General features: G+C 37.2%; 1 protein-coding gene across 1 annotated transcript in view; it reads left to right on the top strand.

The window, feature by feature from the left end:
* Window positions 1-12,455, top strand: part of Ptprq (protein tyrosine phosphatase receptor type Q) — a 178,257-nt gene that overhangs the window by 123,364 nt on the left and 42,438 nt on the right. The window contains exons 29-33 of the mRNA XM_032890794.1: window positions 739-983; window positions 2,983-3,049; window positions 6,797-6,955; window positions 7,692-7,914; window positions 10,233-10,306. Of these exons, the coding sequence (XP_032746685.1) occupies window positions 739-983; window positions 2,983-3,049; window positions 6,797-6,955; window positions 7,692-7,914; window positions 10,233-10,306 (768 nt within the window). The remainder of the gene's footprint in view (window positions 1-738; window positions 984-2,982; window positions 3,050-6,796; window positions 6,956-7,691; window positions 7,915-10,232; window positions 10,307-12,455) is intronic.

Here is a 12,455-nt window from a genome sequence, read left to right as displayed (position 1 = left end):
TAGCGAACCTCAAAACCATGGCACTTTTGTTAGGCTGAGAATGATAAGACAACAGAGATAAGGACCAATTGCAATTACAGAGAGGCATGTGGTAAAATACAAAGGCATAGAAGGAGGGAGCTTCTTTAAGTGACGTGCTGGTTTTACCTCTTCCTTGTTGGTGTTTATGGGTTTCTATATGTATAACGATTCCATAAAAGTAAATCATGCACAAAACCATGAGAAGGCGATGAAATCAGAATAAGGCCTGTTGTCTTGTGAACAATATTCTCTGTTCTCTGTTCTCGATGTCTGTTCTCTGGCTTGGCACTGAAAAAAGCCATAAGCTGTGTCATCACTGGGAACTCCACAAAGGTTATGTGGGGCTCTAATCCTCTTTTGATGACTTCGTCTGAATCTGTGTTATTTTTTTATATAAAATTATTGAGAAACCAAGGAAGCGCATTCTGTGCAATTCTGTGGAAGTTCAACTGAGATGTGATGGGAGGGGCTAGAGTCAATGCCCAGTGCTAAGCACAGAGCACATGCACAAGGCACAAAGATAAATTAAAACACCACTAGAATTTCTGGGAAATAGAGTCAATGCTTGACCATTTTTTTTTCTAATTTCTAAAATATATGACTTATATAGTATGTGTAATTAGTCTTTTAAAACAGAAGTTTAAAGGAAAAAATATTTTATATTGAGATAAAACAATGCATTTAAAAAAAGTATCTTTGTCAACGATATTTTTTCAGTGCCCAAGGACCCACCTAATAATATGACGTTTCAGAAGATACCAGATGAAGTAACAAAGTTTCAATTGACATTCCTTCCACCTTCTCAGCCCAATGGAAACATCCGAGTGTACCAAGCACTGGTTTACCGGGAAGACGATCCTACTGCTGTCCAGATTCATAACCTCAGCATTATCCAGAAGACGGACACCTCCGTCATTGCAATGCTAGAAGGCCTGAAGGGTGGACACACATACAACATCAGTGTAAGCAGCCACAGCCTGTAACTGTTCGCTAAGGTGCTAAGTCAGTTTACAAAGTCAGCACTCCAAAGTACAGCCCATCGCATGCCACATGCCAGTGTATTTCCCACTAAAATACTGCAAGTTCTATTAACTAAGCACCTTGAAAAAATAACGGGCACACAGGAGTAAAGAAGGGAGAAAATACACGTTAATCACAAAAGAGTAGTGAAGCACAGAACTACAGCTGCCTAAAAGAAAACTATAATTGAACCCTGTGAAAGCTAATTTTGAAGAAAATGTCAGGATTAGGTCATTTTCTTCCTCTAAATCCTTTTTAACATTAATTTTACAAAGGACATAAGACATATACAAAAATGTGTGCAAGTTCACATGCATGAACAGATACCTTTACTTAGTTAGATCACACATTAGGGATTATTAAAAACAAACAAACAAACAAACAAAAAACCAAAAAACCCTAGCATAGCTTCCCAACTCAGCAATTATTCATAATTATCAATTTAGATATAAAAGCATGGTTAACAATACTTCTTGTTTTGTATCTTACTGGGTGAGGTTCTTGCATTTCCAGTCAAGCAGCCCAGATTTATGAGGTATCATCTCTCAGAAGATGAACGGGCACTTGAACCTGAGTTCAAATCCTAGCTTCTGCGTCCATCTGGAAAGTTTCTGCAAATGGGTGACTCAGCTTTTGCAAGGGAAAAGTAGAAGACAGGTTTGACAGCTTCTTGAAAAACATTTTGTAGGGACTATGTATTTGTAGTGAGAAACACTTTATCAATTTGTTATAGAGAGAAACACTGTATCAATTTGGCTTTTGAGAAGAAGAGAAAGTAAGAAATAATCCAAATACAGCTGACCTGTAAAGAAATAATAACTGCTTGCATATATACTATACATCTCAGAATATTGAAGTTTATCAAGAACATTTATATTTAAAAAGCATTTCAAGTAACTTCTATGCATCTTGCTATTTTAAAAAGTACTGTCCTTTTCTTTTCCTTTTTACTCATCATCATAGTTAAATTTAAAGTTGTATCATCAAAAAAAAATCGCCTAGTTTGAATAGTCCCTTTTAAAAAGTTACAAAAAACACTACATTTTTCTTTCAGTTATTTTAACTGCATTTCATGGGATTGCTCTATTCAATATAGCAGTCATATACCGCCAATTACTATAGTTTAATTCAACAAAACACATTTCCAAATTATTAACATAATGAATAAATGGTTCATTAATATATAAAATATTCTAAAGAATATATTACATTTGGCAAATTGTGTTTGCTAAGTGGAGGGAAGTTGGGCCACTCATGTGGTCTTTGTTTCATTCAGCTAGATGAGGTGAAGGCAAGGACTCTGGGTCTTCAGCTTCCTGAGCACAAAGCTAATTGAAAGAATTCACATTTGTGTAAATCACCCTCTGTGTACACAAACAGAAATGTTTTATGTGTATATGCTGCATTATGCGGGCTATGCATCAGATACTCTGGGGCAGGGGTGAAGAAGGGCATACAGGCCAGCTTTCAGGAGGATGATTTAATACAGGAAAATGGGGAGGCAGGAGGAATTGGGTTTCATCTAAGAAGCAAGAAGAAAATCTTGAATATGGATTTAAAGGAGGGCAAGATGTGTTAGCTACAGAGAGAAGTAACAGATGTTAGAGAAGAGGTGGTATAAGGACTGGTGGTTTTCTACTCTGTCCCTCCTGTGCATTTAGATAGCAGCAGAGCCTTCCTGGTCTTGGTGATGGGGACTTTTGGGTCAGTTAGCATTTCGTCTCAGGTCTAGGCACCAGAACATCCGTTGTAAGAAATTTTTGATCGTTAATGTTCTTCTAACCTTTATGGTATTAAATTGGCTTGAGAGAATATAATTAGCAGACAGCATAAAGTTGTTTGTAGAAGAGAGGTCATTTTAAAAATTGTTCATAACCCTGTTCACCTACATATGCATAGCAAGGAAGCTTGAAGTCGTGATCAAGCCTGTCTTTGTTCCAGGTTTACGCTATCAACAGTGCTGGTGCTGGGCCAAAGGTGCAGATGCGAATAACTATGGATATTAAAGGTATAGATGAGATGCCTTCCGTTAGATTGTTGTTTCCTTAATCACATGGTGATTGTAATATGAATCTCGTGGGGGAGGCTAACCTTTACGTGGTGTTTATGCATGCAATATGCATACATTAAGGAATGATGTGTATATTAAAGTACAGTTTAAACATCTCAGTGATGACATTAATTATTGTTGAAGAGGATGCCTCCTTTAAGGGTTGTAACCTTAAACTTTATTTTAATTAGAAGGAGAGTTTTTAAAATCATCTCTGCCTAGGCTGAGCAGACCTGCTTTCCTGAACTGATCTCCATCCTAAAAGTTTGATTTTGCCTGGGTCGTTGGTTATACAGTGACTACCATTAAATTTCCAAAATACATCCACTCTTGTATTTTTAACTCTAAACTCCATCTATCGCCTCTCTATTCTGGCTGATACTTTAGTAAAATTCTCTTTCTGCAAATGACCACAAAACCCTAAAGAGGAATTTAAGTCCATTTGACAAGTAACTGCCTGTCCAGATATTGAAATCAAGTATTTTCTTGGGATGATTTCTTGTGATTCACACTGGGGAGTACTAAAGTAAATAAGGCAAAAGACCCCAAGATGTTTAAGAAAGCCCCTGTCCAGCCTTGATGTAAGGGTTTGTCCTACTCTTATTGTATCTCGTTATGCTGTGTTTGGTTGGTGTCCCTGGGAGGATCGCCTTTCCTGAAGGGAAACAGAAGAGAAGTGGATCTGGGGGTAGGAAAGATAAGGTGGGGAGAGGAAGTTGGAGGAGTGCAAGGAAGAGTGAAGAAAGAAAGCAACAATGGAGAACTCTTTGAGTATTTGTCACAGGCTGCCTGCAGCAGAATTCCAGTAAGTGTCTTTCTAAAGGAAAGAGTAATATATCCCTTTCTTAGGAAGGGGCAGTAGAAAACAGTGGCAGGAGCCTGAGCCTTTCATTCTGTTTGGATAACTCTCGAGACTGAGTCCTGGATTTGGCCTTTTGACTTTGGTCTTCTCGACATGCATATGTCTAGAAAGTGCAGACAGTTATCTCCTACCTCGTAGATTATTATTCGTGAGGACTAAGAATGAACATCTTTGAAAACACTTTTATACAGTACCTGAAAATTGTTATTCTCAAAAATATGAAATAATCATTGCCAGTTTTGCATTTTTATCCTTTTATTGGTGACAAATAGGTGGGTTCTTATTTCCAAGCATTATTTATTTTATTTAATAAATTCCTGGAGAGGTGGCTCAGTGGTTCAAAGCACTTGCTACCCTTTCATAGACCCTGGGTTCAGTTCTCAGCACCTGCTTCAGAGGTGGATAATGACCTGTGCACCCCAGCTCTGGACTCCAAAACCCTTTTTCTGATCCTGCTTTCACATGGCACATGGCACACATATACACAAGCAGAAAAATGTACATATATATATATACATTTTTTAAATTAGTAATTCTATGTCTTGGAATATATAAGCACATACATTGCTTCAACTGTACTTTTTCCATAAAATAACTTCAGAATACACAAAGGAGAGCCACACCATTTGAATTTCTTTTTTCTTCACTCAGTAAAGACATGCTATATAGAAATATAATATACACAGTATTTTTATACTTTACCAAAATTTCTCATTTCGGACGCTTCCCCCTTTTCTATGTCAAAATGCTTCTGACCGCTACTCCTCATCTTGTAGAGAAGATGCACGGACATGAAGGTTGGAGCATCAGAGAGATAACTTCTCTCTGTCACAGTGCTACGTATGACTCTCTTAGCTACGTGGTCTATTGAGTCTGTCAGTGACTTCATCCGACAGTTAGTGTGCAGTTGGACTGTGGTACCTGATAATGAGTTTCCTGAGCTCTGCCCTTGGGTCCTCTTGTTGGCCTCATTAAGGGTTCAGAACAGAAAAGGCCCCAAGTCTCTTCTTATCAGGCCCTTCCTACTCTGCATTCTCTGACTGCTATGCCAGGCATTTGCATGTGAAGACTCTTGCCTCCTACTCCTGCTCTTTGCTTCTTTATTCCGCATAGATTTTACTCTCATGAAACCTTATTCATATCAAATCTCATTCCAACCTTTTCTTGTCAGAATACCAACGTCACGCGTCAACTAAGAGACTTTCTCTTGGATCTGATGCACAAGAAGGAGTGCATCAGACTGAAGTCAAAAAAGTTCAACCCCAGATATTCACCTTTTCTCCTGTTGCCCTATTTTTCTTCTATTAAGAGGAAACAATGTTACAAAGTCTGTGGCAGTGTTGAAGGATTCATATTTTGTTTTGTAAGATTGAAGTTTGGATAAGTAGCTTTCGAAGGAGAAATATGTATGTGCATGTGTACACACAAACATATAAACTGATGTAAGAACAAAAGAAACCAGCAGAAACCCAAAAAAAATTGGTTAGGGGATGTTTTGTATTTGTTTTCAGTAAACACAAAATATAGTAATTTAGAAATTATTCCAAATTATCTACTAATGTTAAATATGTATATCTGATGGTCTGAGGGGATGGAATGGTGGATAAATTCTTTGTCACACAAGTATGATGATCAAAGTTCAAACTTCCAAATCCCATGAGAAATTCAAGCAGGTAGAGTTACTGCCTGTAATTCAGCACTCCAGTGGAAGAGGTAGAGGATCTCTGGGACAAGTTGGCTAGCCAGATTCGCTGGATTCTTTATGTTTTGAGTCAAATTAAGTGAATGATAACCAAGGAAGATGTGCAACATCACGTTCAGGCTGCCTCGTGAATGCACACACCCATTCATCCACACCTGCACACATGTGTGCCTACACACATATATTACGCCACCTCCATGCACACATTAAAATTCACACTTTGTAAATTCCACAGCTTGGAGTCTCTTCTATGGAAACTAAAGGGCAAACAAACGAAGTTAAATGGGGTTAATTACTACAAAAATGCTGACAATTATAAGGAACATAAGTTCTCGTGTTTAGACAGGTAGTTGAAGGAATATTATTCAGCTGTAGCACATATTGTAGTCACTAAGAAGCATGATTTAGCATGTTTCCATCTGGGGAAGACTCAGACAAGAAACCAATAAGCAGAATAATTCCAATGCATGGTATATCAATATTAGGAAACTCAACCGTATGAAGTCTGTTACATATGAATCTTACCATAGAATTTTAACATTAACAAAGAAAGGAGAGACTATTATCCAGATGGTTGACATGAATAAAATAGAAATTAATCAAATGGCAAATAAAAATAACACACAAAAAATGTTAGTGGGATGGAGAAATGGCTTAGCTGTTAAGAGCACTTGCCTGCTCTTCCAGGGTCCTGAGTTTAATTCCCAGTACCCACATGGTGGCTTGCAAACATCTGTAATGGAATCTGATTCCTTCTTTTAGCATACATGAAGACAGCCCTAATAGACATAGAAGACATTAATAAATAAACCTTTGAAAGATGTTAGTGAATGTAAATAATTTTGAATATTATTTGCAAGAGCATTAATAAGTTGAGTATTTTTAACACATGAAGAAGACTCACATGTATAAAAGTTGCACCTGGGCTTCAATTTTTCAGGCAGTTCTCAAATTCATAACTATACTTTCATGAGGTAATAATTATTACATAATTACTATAAATCTGTTGTACTCAAACACAACTGTTTGGTTTGATATTTGCATGTCCTGTCATTTTATTTGTTACCTACGTGAAATATGACTCTGAATTTTAATTTTCAGCTTAGAAAAAAATCATATATTGATATATTACTGTTTATAGCTCCAGCACGACCAAAATCCAAGCCAATTCCTATCCGTGATGCCACAGGAAAACTGCTTGTGACGTCAACAACTATCACAATCAGAATGCCAATATGCTACTACAATGATGACCACGGGCCAATCAGAAATGTACAAGTCCTTGTGGCAGAAACAGGAGGTACCTCAGATTTCACTCTACATCAGAAGATCATGAAATGTGAATTTCTGAATGCTAAGAAAGACTTACTCAAGATTAGCAAGTAAAAGTTGACTTGTGACTTTATAAGGCAATTTAAGATTATCCAAAAAATATTAATATTATCAGTAATTATAGTAATAATGTATCTAAAATATTAATTCAAGTGAGGAAAGGCCTAATCAAGATATATAATCTATTTATTGTATATATTGGTTGTTATTGATTTGATTTTTGGGAAGAGAGTGTCTTGATTGCTTCTTCGCACATGTGAACAGTAGTGATATCTGACTGAAAGATGATTTATGTCTACCTCAGTGGTTCTCAACCTTTCTAATGCTGTCACCTTTGAATACAATTCCTCCTGTTGTGGTAACTGTCCCTCCCCCCCCCCCCAACCATAGAATTATTTCATTGCCACTTCCTTCCTAAATGTGATTTTTTGCTACCATTATGAATTGTAATGTAAACATCCGAAATGCGGGATATCTGATATGTGACTCCTGAGAAAGGAGTCTCGACCCAATGTTGAGAACTGCTGGTCTACCTAATACATCACCCCCCACAACAGTATGTCAGATTCCTGTGTCCAGGTTCGTATGCTGAATTGTGCTGGTGGTTCAGAGCCTGACTCCTTGATGGGATCATAACGTGCTGCATTGATGTGAAGACACCTTTGGTGTGATTTGTGATAGGTGTCCCTTTCCCCTTCCATTAGCTCAGCAAGACGGAAATGTGACAAAGTGGTATGATGCGTATTTTAACAAGGCAAGGCCATATTTTACAAACGAAGGATTCCCTAATCCCCCGTGTATAGAGGGAAAGACGAAGTTCAGCGGCAATGAAGAAATCTATGTGATAGGTGCCGATAACGCCTGTATGATCCCTGGAAATGAAGAGAAAATTTGCAATGGACCTCTGAAACCCAAAAAGCAGTATTTGTAAGTATGTTTTGGTCAACCACGCACTACAGTACAGGTTTGTTAAGTATATGCCACCTATCCATCCATTTATCCTTCCATCTTTCTGATGAGCAAACGATATCTCCTCTGGATAGTAGGCCTGGTTGTTTAAACACTGGGAATGGAGAGGTAGACAAAGCATTATCCATTCATTGTTACAGACATACAGTATTATGGGAAAGGCATACAATCTTGAAAGAAAGCATGAGTTGTTCAGATAAGTTGTTTAAAGGTAAGATGAAAGGTATGGCACTGATGTATAAAAGGTGGGAGAACTTAGTTATTTCTATAATTAACATTGTCGCTGATGTGCTAGAATTCAGTAATTTGCTTTTTATTTACTATAGATGATGACATACAGGCTTTCAGAAAGGGTTTTGTTGTCTAGCCATTAATTAACGTTTCCTTTTAAGATGCTAATACCAGTCAGTAGCTTTCTTTTTTTATTCCATCAAACATCTGAGTGAGTGCTTTATTGAATTTTATTGAACTCATTGTTATTGTTTTCTATTTAATTGTTGATGTGATGTTATAAAACAAGGCTACATTTTAGAAGAGAATTATCTTAACACTGATTCTTCAAAATCTTATTACTAATTTTTAAAAACTCAGATGCTCACCTTTCGGCATGCTAGTTAAGACACTATTAAATTCCTTATGAATGTTGTAGGCTGAGGTATAATTAGAACATTTAGAGAAATTGGGCAATTGAAAAGTAATATTCTATTATTTATTTTGAAGATAATAAGTTTAAACTTTGATTATTATTTGAACTTAACAATTTTTATGATAATAAAATTTTATATTTACTCTTATTCATTTTTTATATTTGTTTTCTAAATAGATTCTTTTCATAATATATGCTATTATAAGAGTTTGATAATGTCAGACAATAAATCATACACTGTGATTTATTTGTTGTGCACATTTAAATGGCTTTTGTGTTTTAGTTTCAGTTAGGTAATTTCAGGTGTCTTCGAGGATTATCTTCTATACTTTTTCTGTTCTAAACTTGTAAAACTGAGTAAATATAACTTGGTACATAATGAAAATAGAAGACAGTGTTCTTAATTTGTATATATGTGAACAAGACAATTTTATATCATCTTTGTCATTGGATTCTGTAGTATTTCTAAATGTTAAGTACAGAAGCTACTATGCTTTAAATTTGTTACAGTATCCACAGTTTGCTGATACTTAATGACTTTATCTAAATAAATCTATGAGTGAAACTATCTGCTTAATGTTTTTCAAACACTGCTGATCATGATTTTGGTCAAAATCCTACTCAGTGCCCCATAAAATTCAATGAGCCAGGAAGCAAGATAATTATTCACTTGATATAGATTATAGATTTTTTTCCTCATGGTAACATAGTCCTAAATTCTTGTCTCCTAAACTTACTTTTCTTGAAGAAACTACTGCTTTTTCATAACTATTTGTTAAAATATTTGGAAGAGATAATGGGCTGTGAAAATTGTCCTTCTTTTATAATTACAGGTCAATACCTTTGACAAATATTGACACAGATGCTCTCAATATAATACTATTTGAAAAGAGTTCAAGAACACATCGAAAAATTTATTCTCCCTGATCAGATAGGCTTCCCCTCAGAGATATAGGGATAGTTTAACATATGTAAAACAATAAATGGAGCTTAACCCCAAAATAGACTCAAGAAAAGAAACCACATAATCACTTCATTGGTTACAGACAAAGGCCTTTGGCAAAATCAGGTATCCACTCATGACAAAACCCTGGTGAAAGTAGGCATACAAGAGCCATACCTCAACCTAACAAAAGTAATATACAGGGAACACATAGCCGATATCATCAAAAATAAAACCTCAAAGCATTTCCTCTAATATTAGGAACATGACACATTGTCCACTCTCTCCATAGCTATTCAACCTAATATTTGAAGTGTTAGCTAGAGCAATAGAATAGAAGGTGAAGGAGGATGGTGGGGGGAGGATTCTGGAAGGGCATGACCTGGAGCTGGGCAGTGAGCAGGATTTAAAATGAACAAGTTAAAAACGGGAGGGGAGAATACAAATAAAAATGAAAAAAAGTATTTTAATTTTATATAATATCATATCCTTTAATACTCCATCAGAAAGTTCCTATAGCTGATAAAGAGCTTCAAAAGCATCATCAAAGTATCAGGGTACAAAAATTAGCACCCAAAAATCAGCCTTTCTACGCACAAGCAGCAACACGCTCATAAATCAGGGAATAATACTGCTCTCTATTGCCTAAAAAAGTACCATGCAATGAATCTTTACTTTTTTTTATAGGTTTAAATTTAGAGCCACAAATGTCATGGGACAATTTACTGACTCTGAGTACTCTGACCCTATTAAAACTTTAGGTAAGATTTTGTAGTTTAGTTTATCTATGTTTTATTGCTCCTGTGTATGCATGTGTAGCATCTGTGCATGTGTATATGCATGTTTACTTGTGTGAGATGCACAGTATACAAGTGAGGATGCACTTGTGTCCATGTGCATGTGGAGGATGTAACACCTCTCTCTCTCTCGCTCTCGCTCTCACTCTTGCTTTCGCTCTCGCTCTCTACTCCATTTATTGTGGTAGGGTCTCTTGCTGAATTCAGAGCCAGCAGAAGCTATCTAGTTCCCTCCACAGATCTTGCGCTGGGAGTACAGGCTACCATCATACCCGCTAAGCTTTGAACATGGACCCTGGAAGTCCAAAATCTGGTTCTTCTGCATGCAAGTCACCCACCTTACCCACCACACTGTCTCTCCAGCCTTTACTTGTGATATCAGTGTGTTTGTATGATGGTGACAGTTATTAAATGTTCAGTAAATACATGAAATCAAGTACAAGTCTTTTTTAAAAGTTAATCAATCTTTTAAAGGAAAATCATATTTGCAATATTCTTTGAAAAGACAGGTGTGTCCATTATTCACATTGGCTATAAACTTGGTTAAAGTGTTGATTCTTGATGATATTCCAAATAAACAGGTTGCGTTCTTTAAATATATAGTATGATGTAATATAATATAATGTAATATAATATAATATAATGTCTTCATAACAGAGAAATCCTCAGATAATCTTTTCCCTAAAATATTTCTCAAACCTACAACTTTCCTTCTATTCACTTCAGCTTCTCACTCACATCCTCACAATGTCAGTTGACACAATGTCAGTCATGCCAGGAATGAGAGACCCTGGTACTTTTCACTTCCAAATTCCAAATGAGGGAACCAAGCCCCACACTGTTTAAATCATTAAGTGTTTGGCCAGGATGCCTGCATTTCAGCCTAAGACTAAGGCACCACTTTCAGAGGGCCTCATCAGATTGTGGAAGTGTTAGCTATCTAAAGAACCAGCGTCTGTCACTTCTACATAGGAAAAACCCTGCATACTTTAGAATGGAATCAGAGGTACGCTACATACAAGTTTGATTGAATAACAAATCTCTCAGGTCAAAGTGTTTGACTATAAAATCGCTGTCTTGGCTAATCGTACCCAACAATGGAATTAACAATGAGGCAGCAGGCCGACTTGACTTGTGGTTTTGAAATTATGTGAAACATTTCCTCACTTAACTGCTGATAGAATGTTCCGTGCTCAGCAGCATAATCAGAATTTGTCATCATTTCCTGCAGCTAAATAGTGCTTGTTCTGGTGTATTTCCTGAGGGAAGACAAAAGACAGACAAGAGGCAGAAGTCAACGTTCTCCAGAGGATAGTATTTTCTAGAGAGGGGCTGACAGGAGGAAGGTTTACTGTCTGGGTGCCAAGCTCCTTGCCTGTTACTAAACAGGAGTGTGTGTGTAGATTATCAATGGAAGACCAGCCTCAGTCATTTGAGTGAGAAGGTTAGTTATGACACCAGGGTGACACAGATGAGTACTGCCCTAAGAAGCAAGACAGTCAAAACCAGGAAGCACGCAGTCCGAGGATATGGCTCCTCACATATTTCCAGAGTGAGCATCACCTGGAACACAATTCCAAGGTGCAATGGCTTTCCCTCTATTCCCTCTACTTACAATCAAGTGAGGGAGCTGCAAGCACCAGTTTCAGAAACACGTACTGATTTTTGTCTATTGGAGACATGACAGCTACCACCAAATCCTCCAGACACCAATGCCTACAAGCCGTCTAGATGGAGGAGGCCTGCAGCATGTGAATGGTGTGGAATGAAAGATGAGGGTCAGGCTGCCATTAAAGTCATTACAGGGACCAGTGGGCCATCAGCTGGACATAACAAACAGAGAGCCAATGGACTGCCAGTAACCAAGGAGGGCCCCATGTCCCTATTAACTAATTTCTCTAAGTTCAGTGTAATACTCCTATATCAGTGATGGAAGTTAGGACAGCCTTTTCAGGCTCTCTCTCAGACTGACCTTTTTAGGGATTCCCTCCTGATATGCAGTGGTTTTATAATTACCTTTTGCCTGTAATGTTTAACGAGCTATTGAAACAGTGACAGATGAAAGGAGAGGACATGAGCAGAAGCCATGGAATAAAAAAAAAATACTCTTGGC

Source organism: Rattus rattus, chromosome 1, assembly GCF_011064425.1.
Source record: "Rattus rattus isolate New Zealand chromosome 1, Rrattus_CSIRO_v1, whole genome shotgun sequence".
Taxonomy (NCBI): domain Eukaryota; kingdom Metazoa; phylum Chordata; class Mammalia; order Rodentia; family Muridae; genus Rattus; species Rattus rattus.
This window is presented reverse-complemented; position numbering and strand designations above follow the sequence as displayed.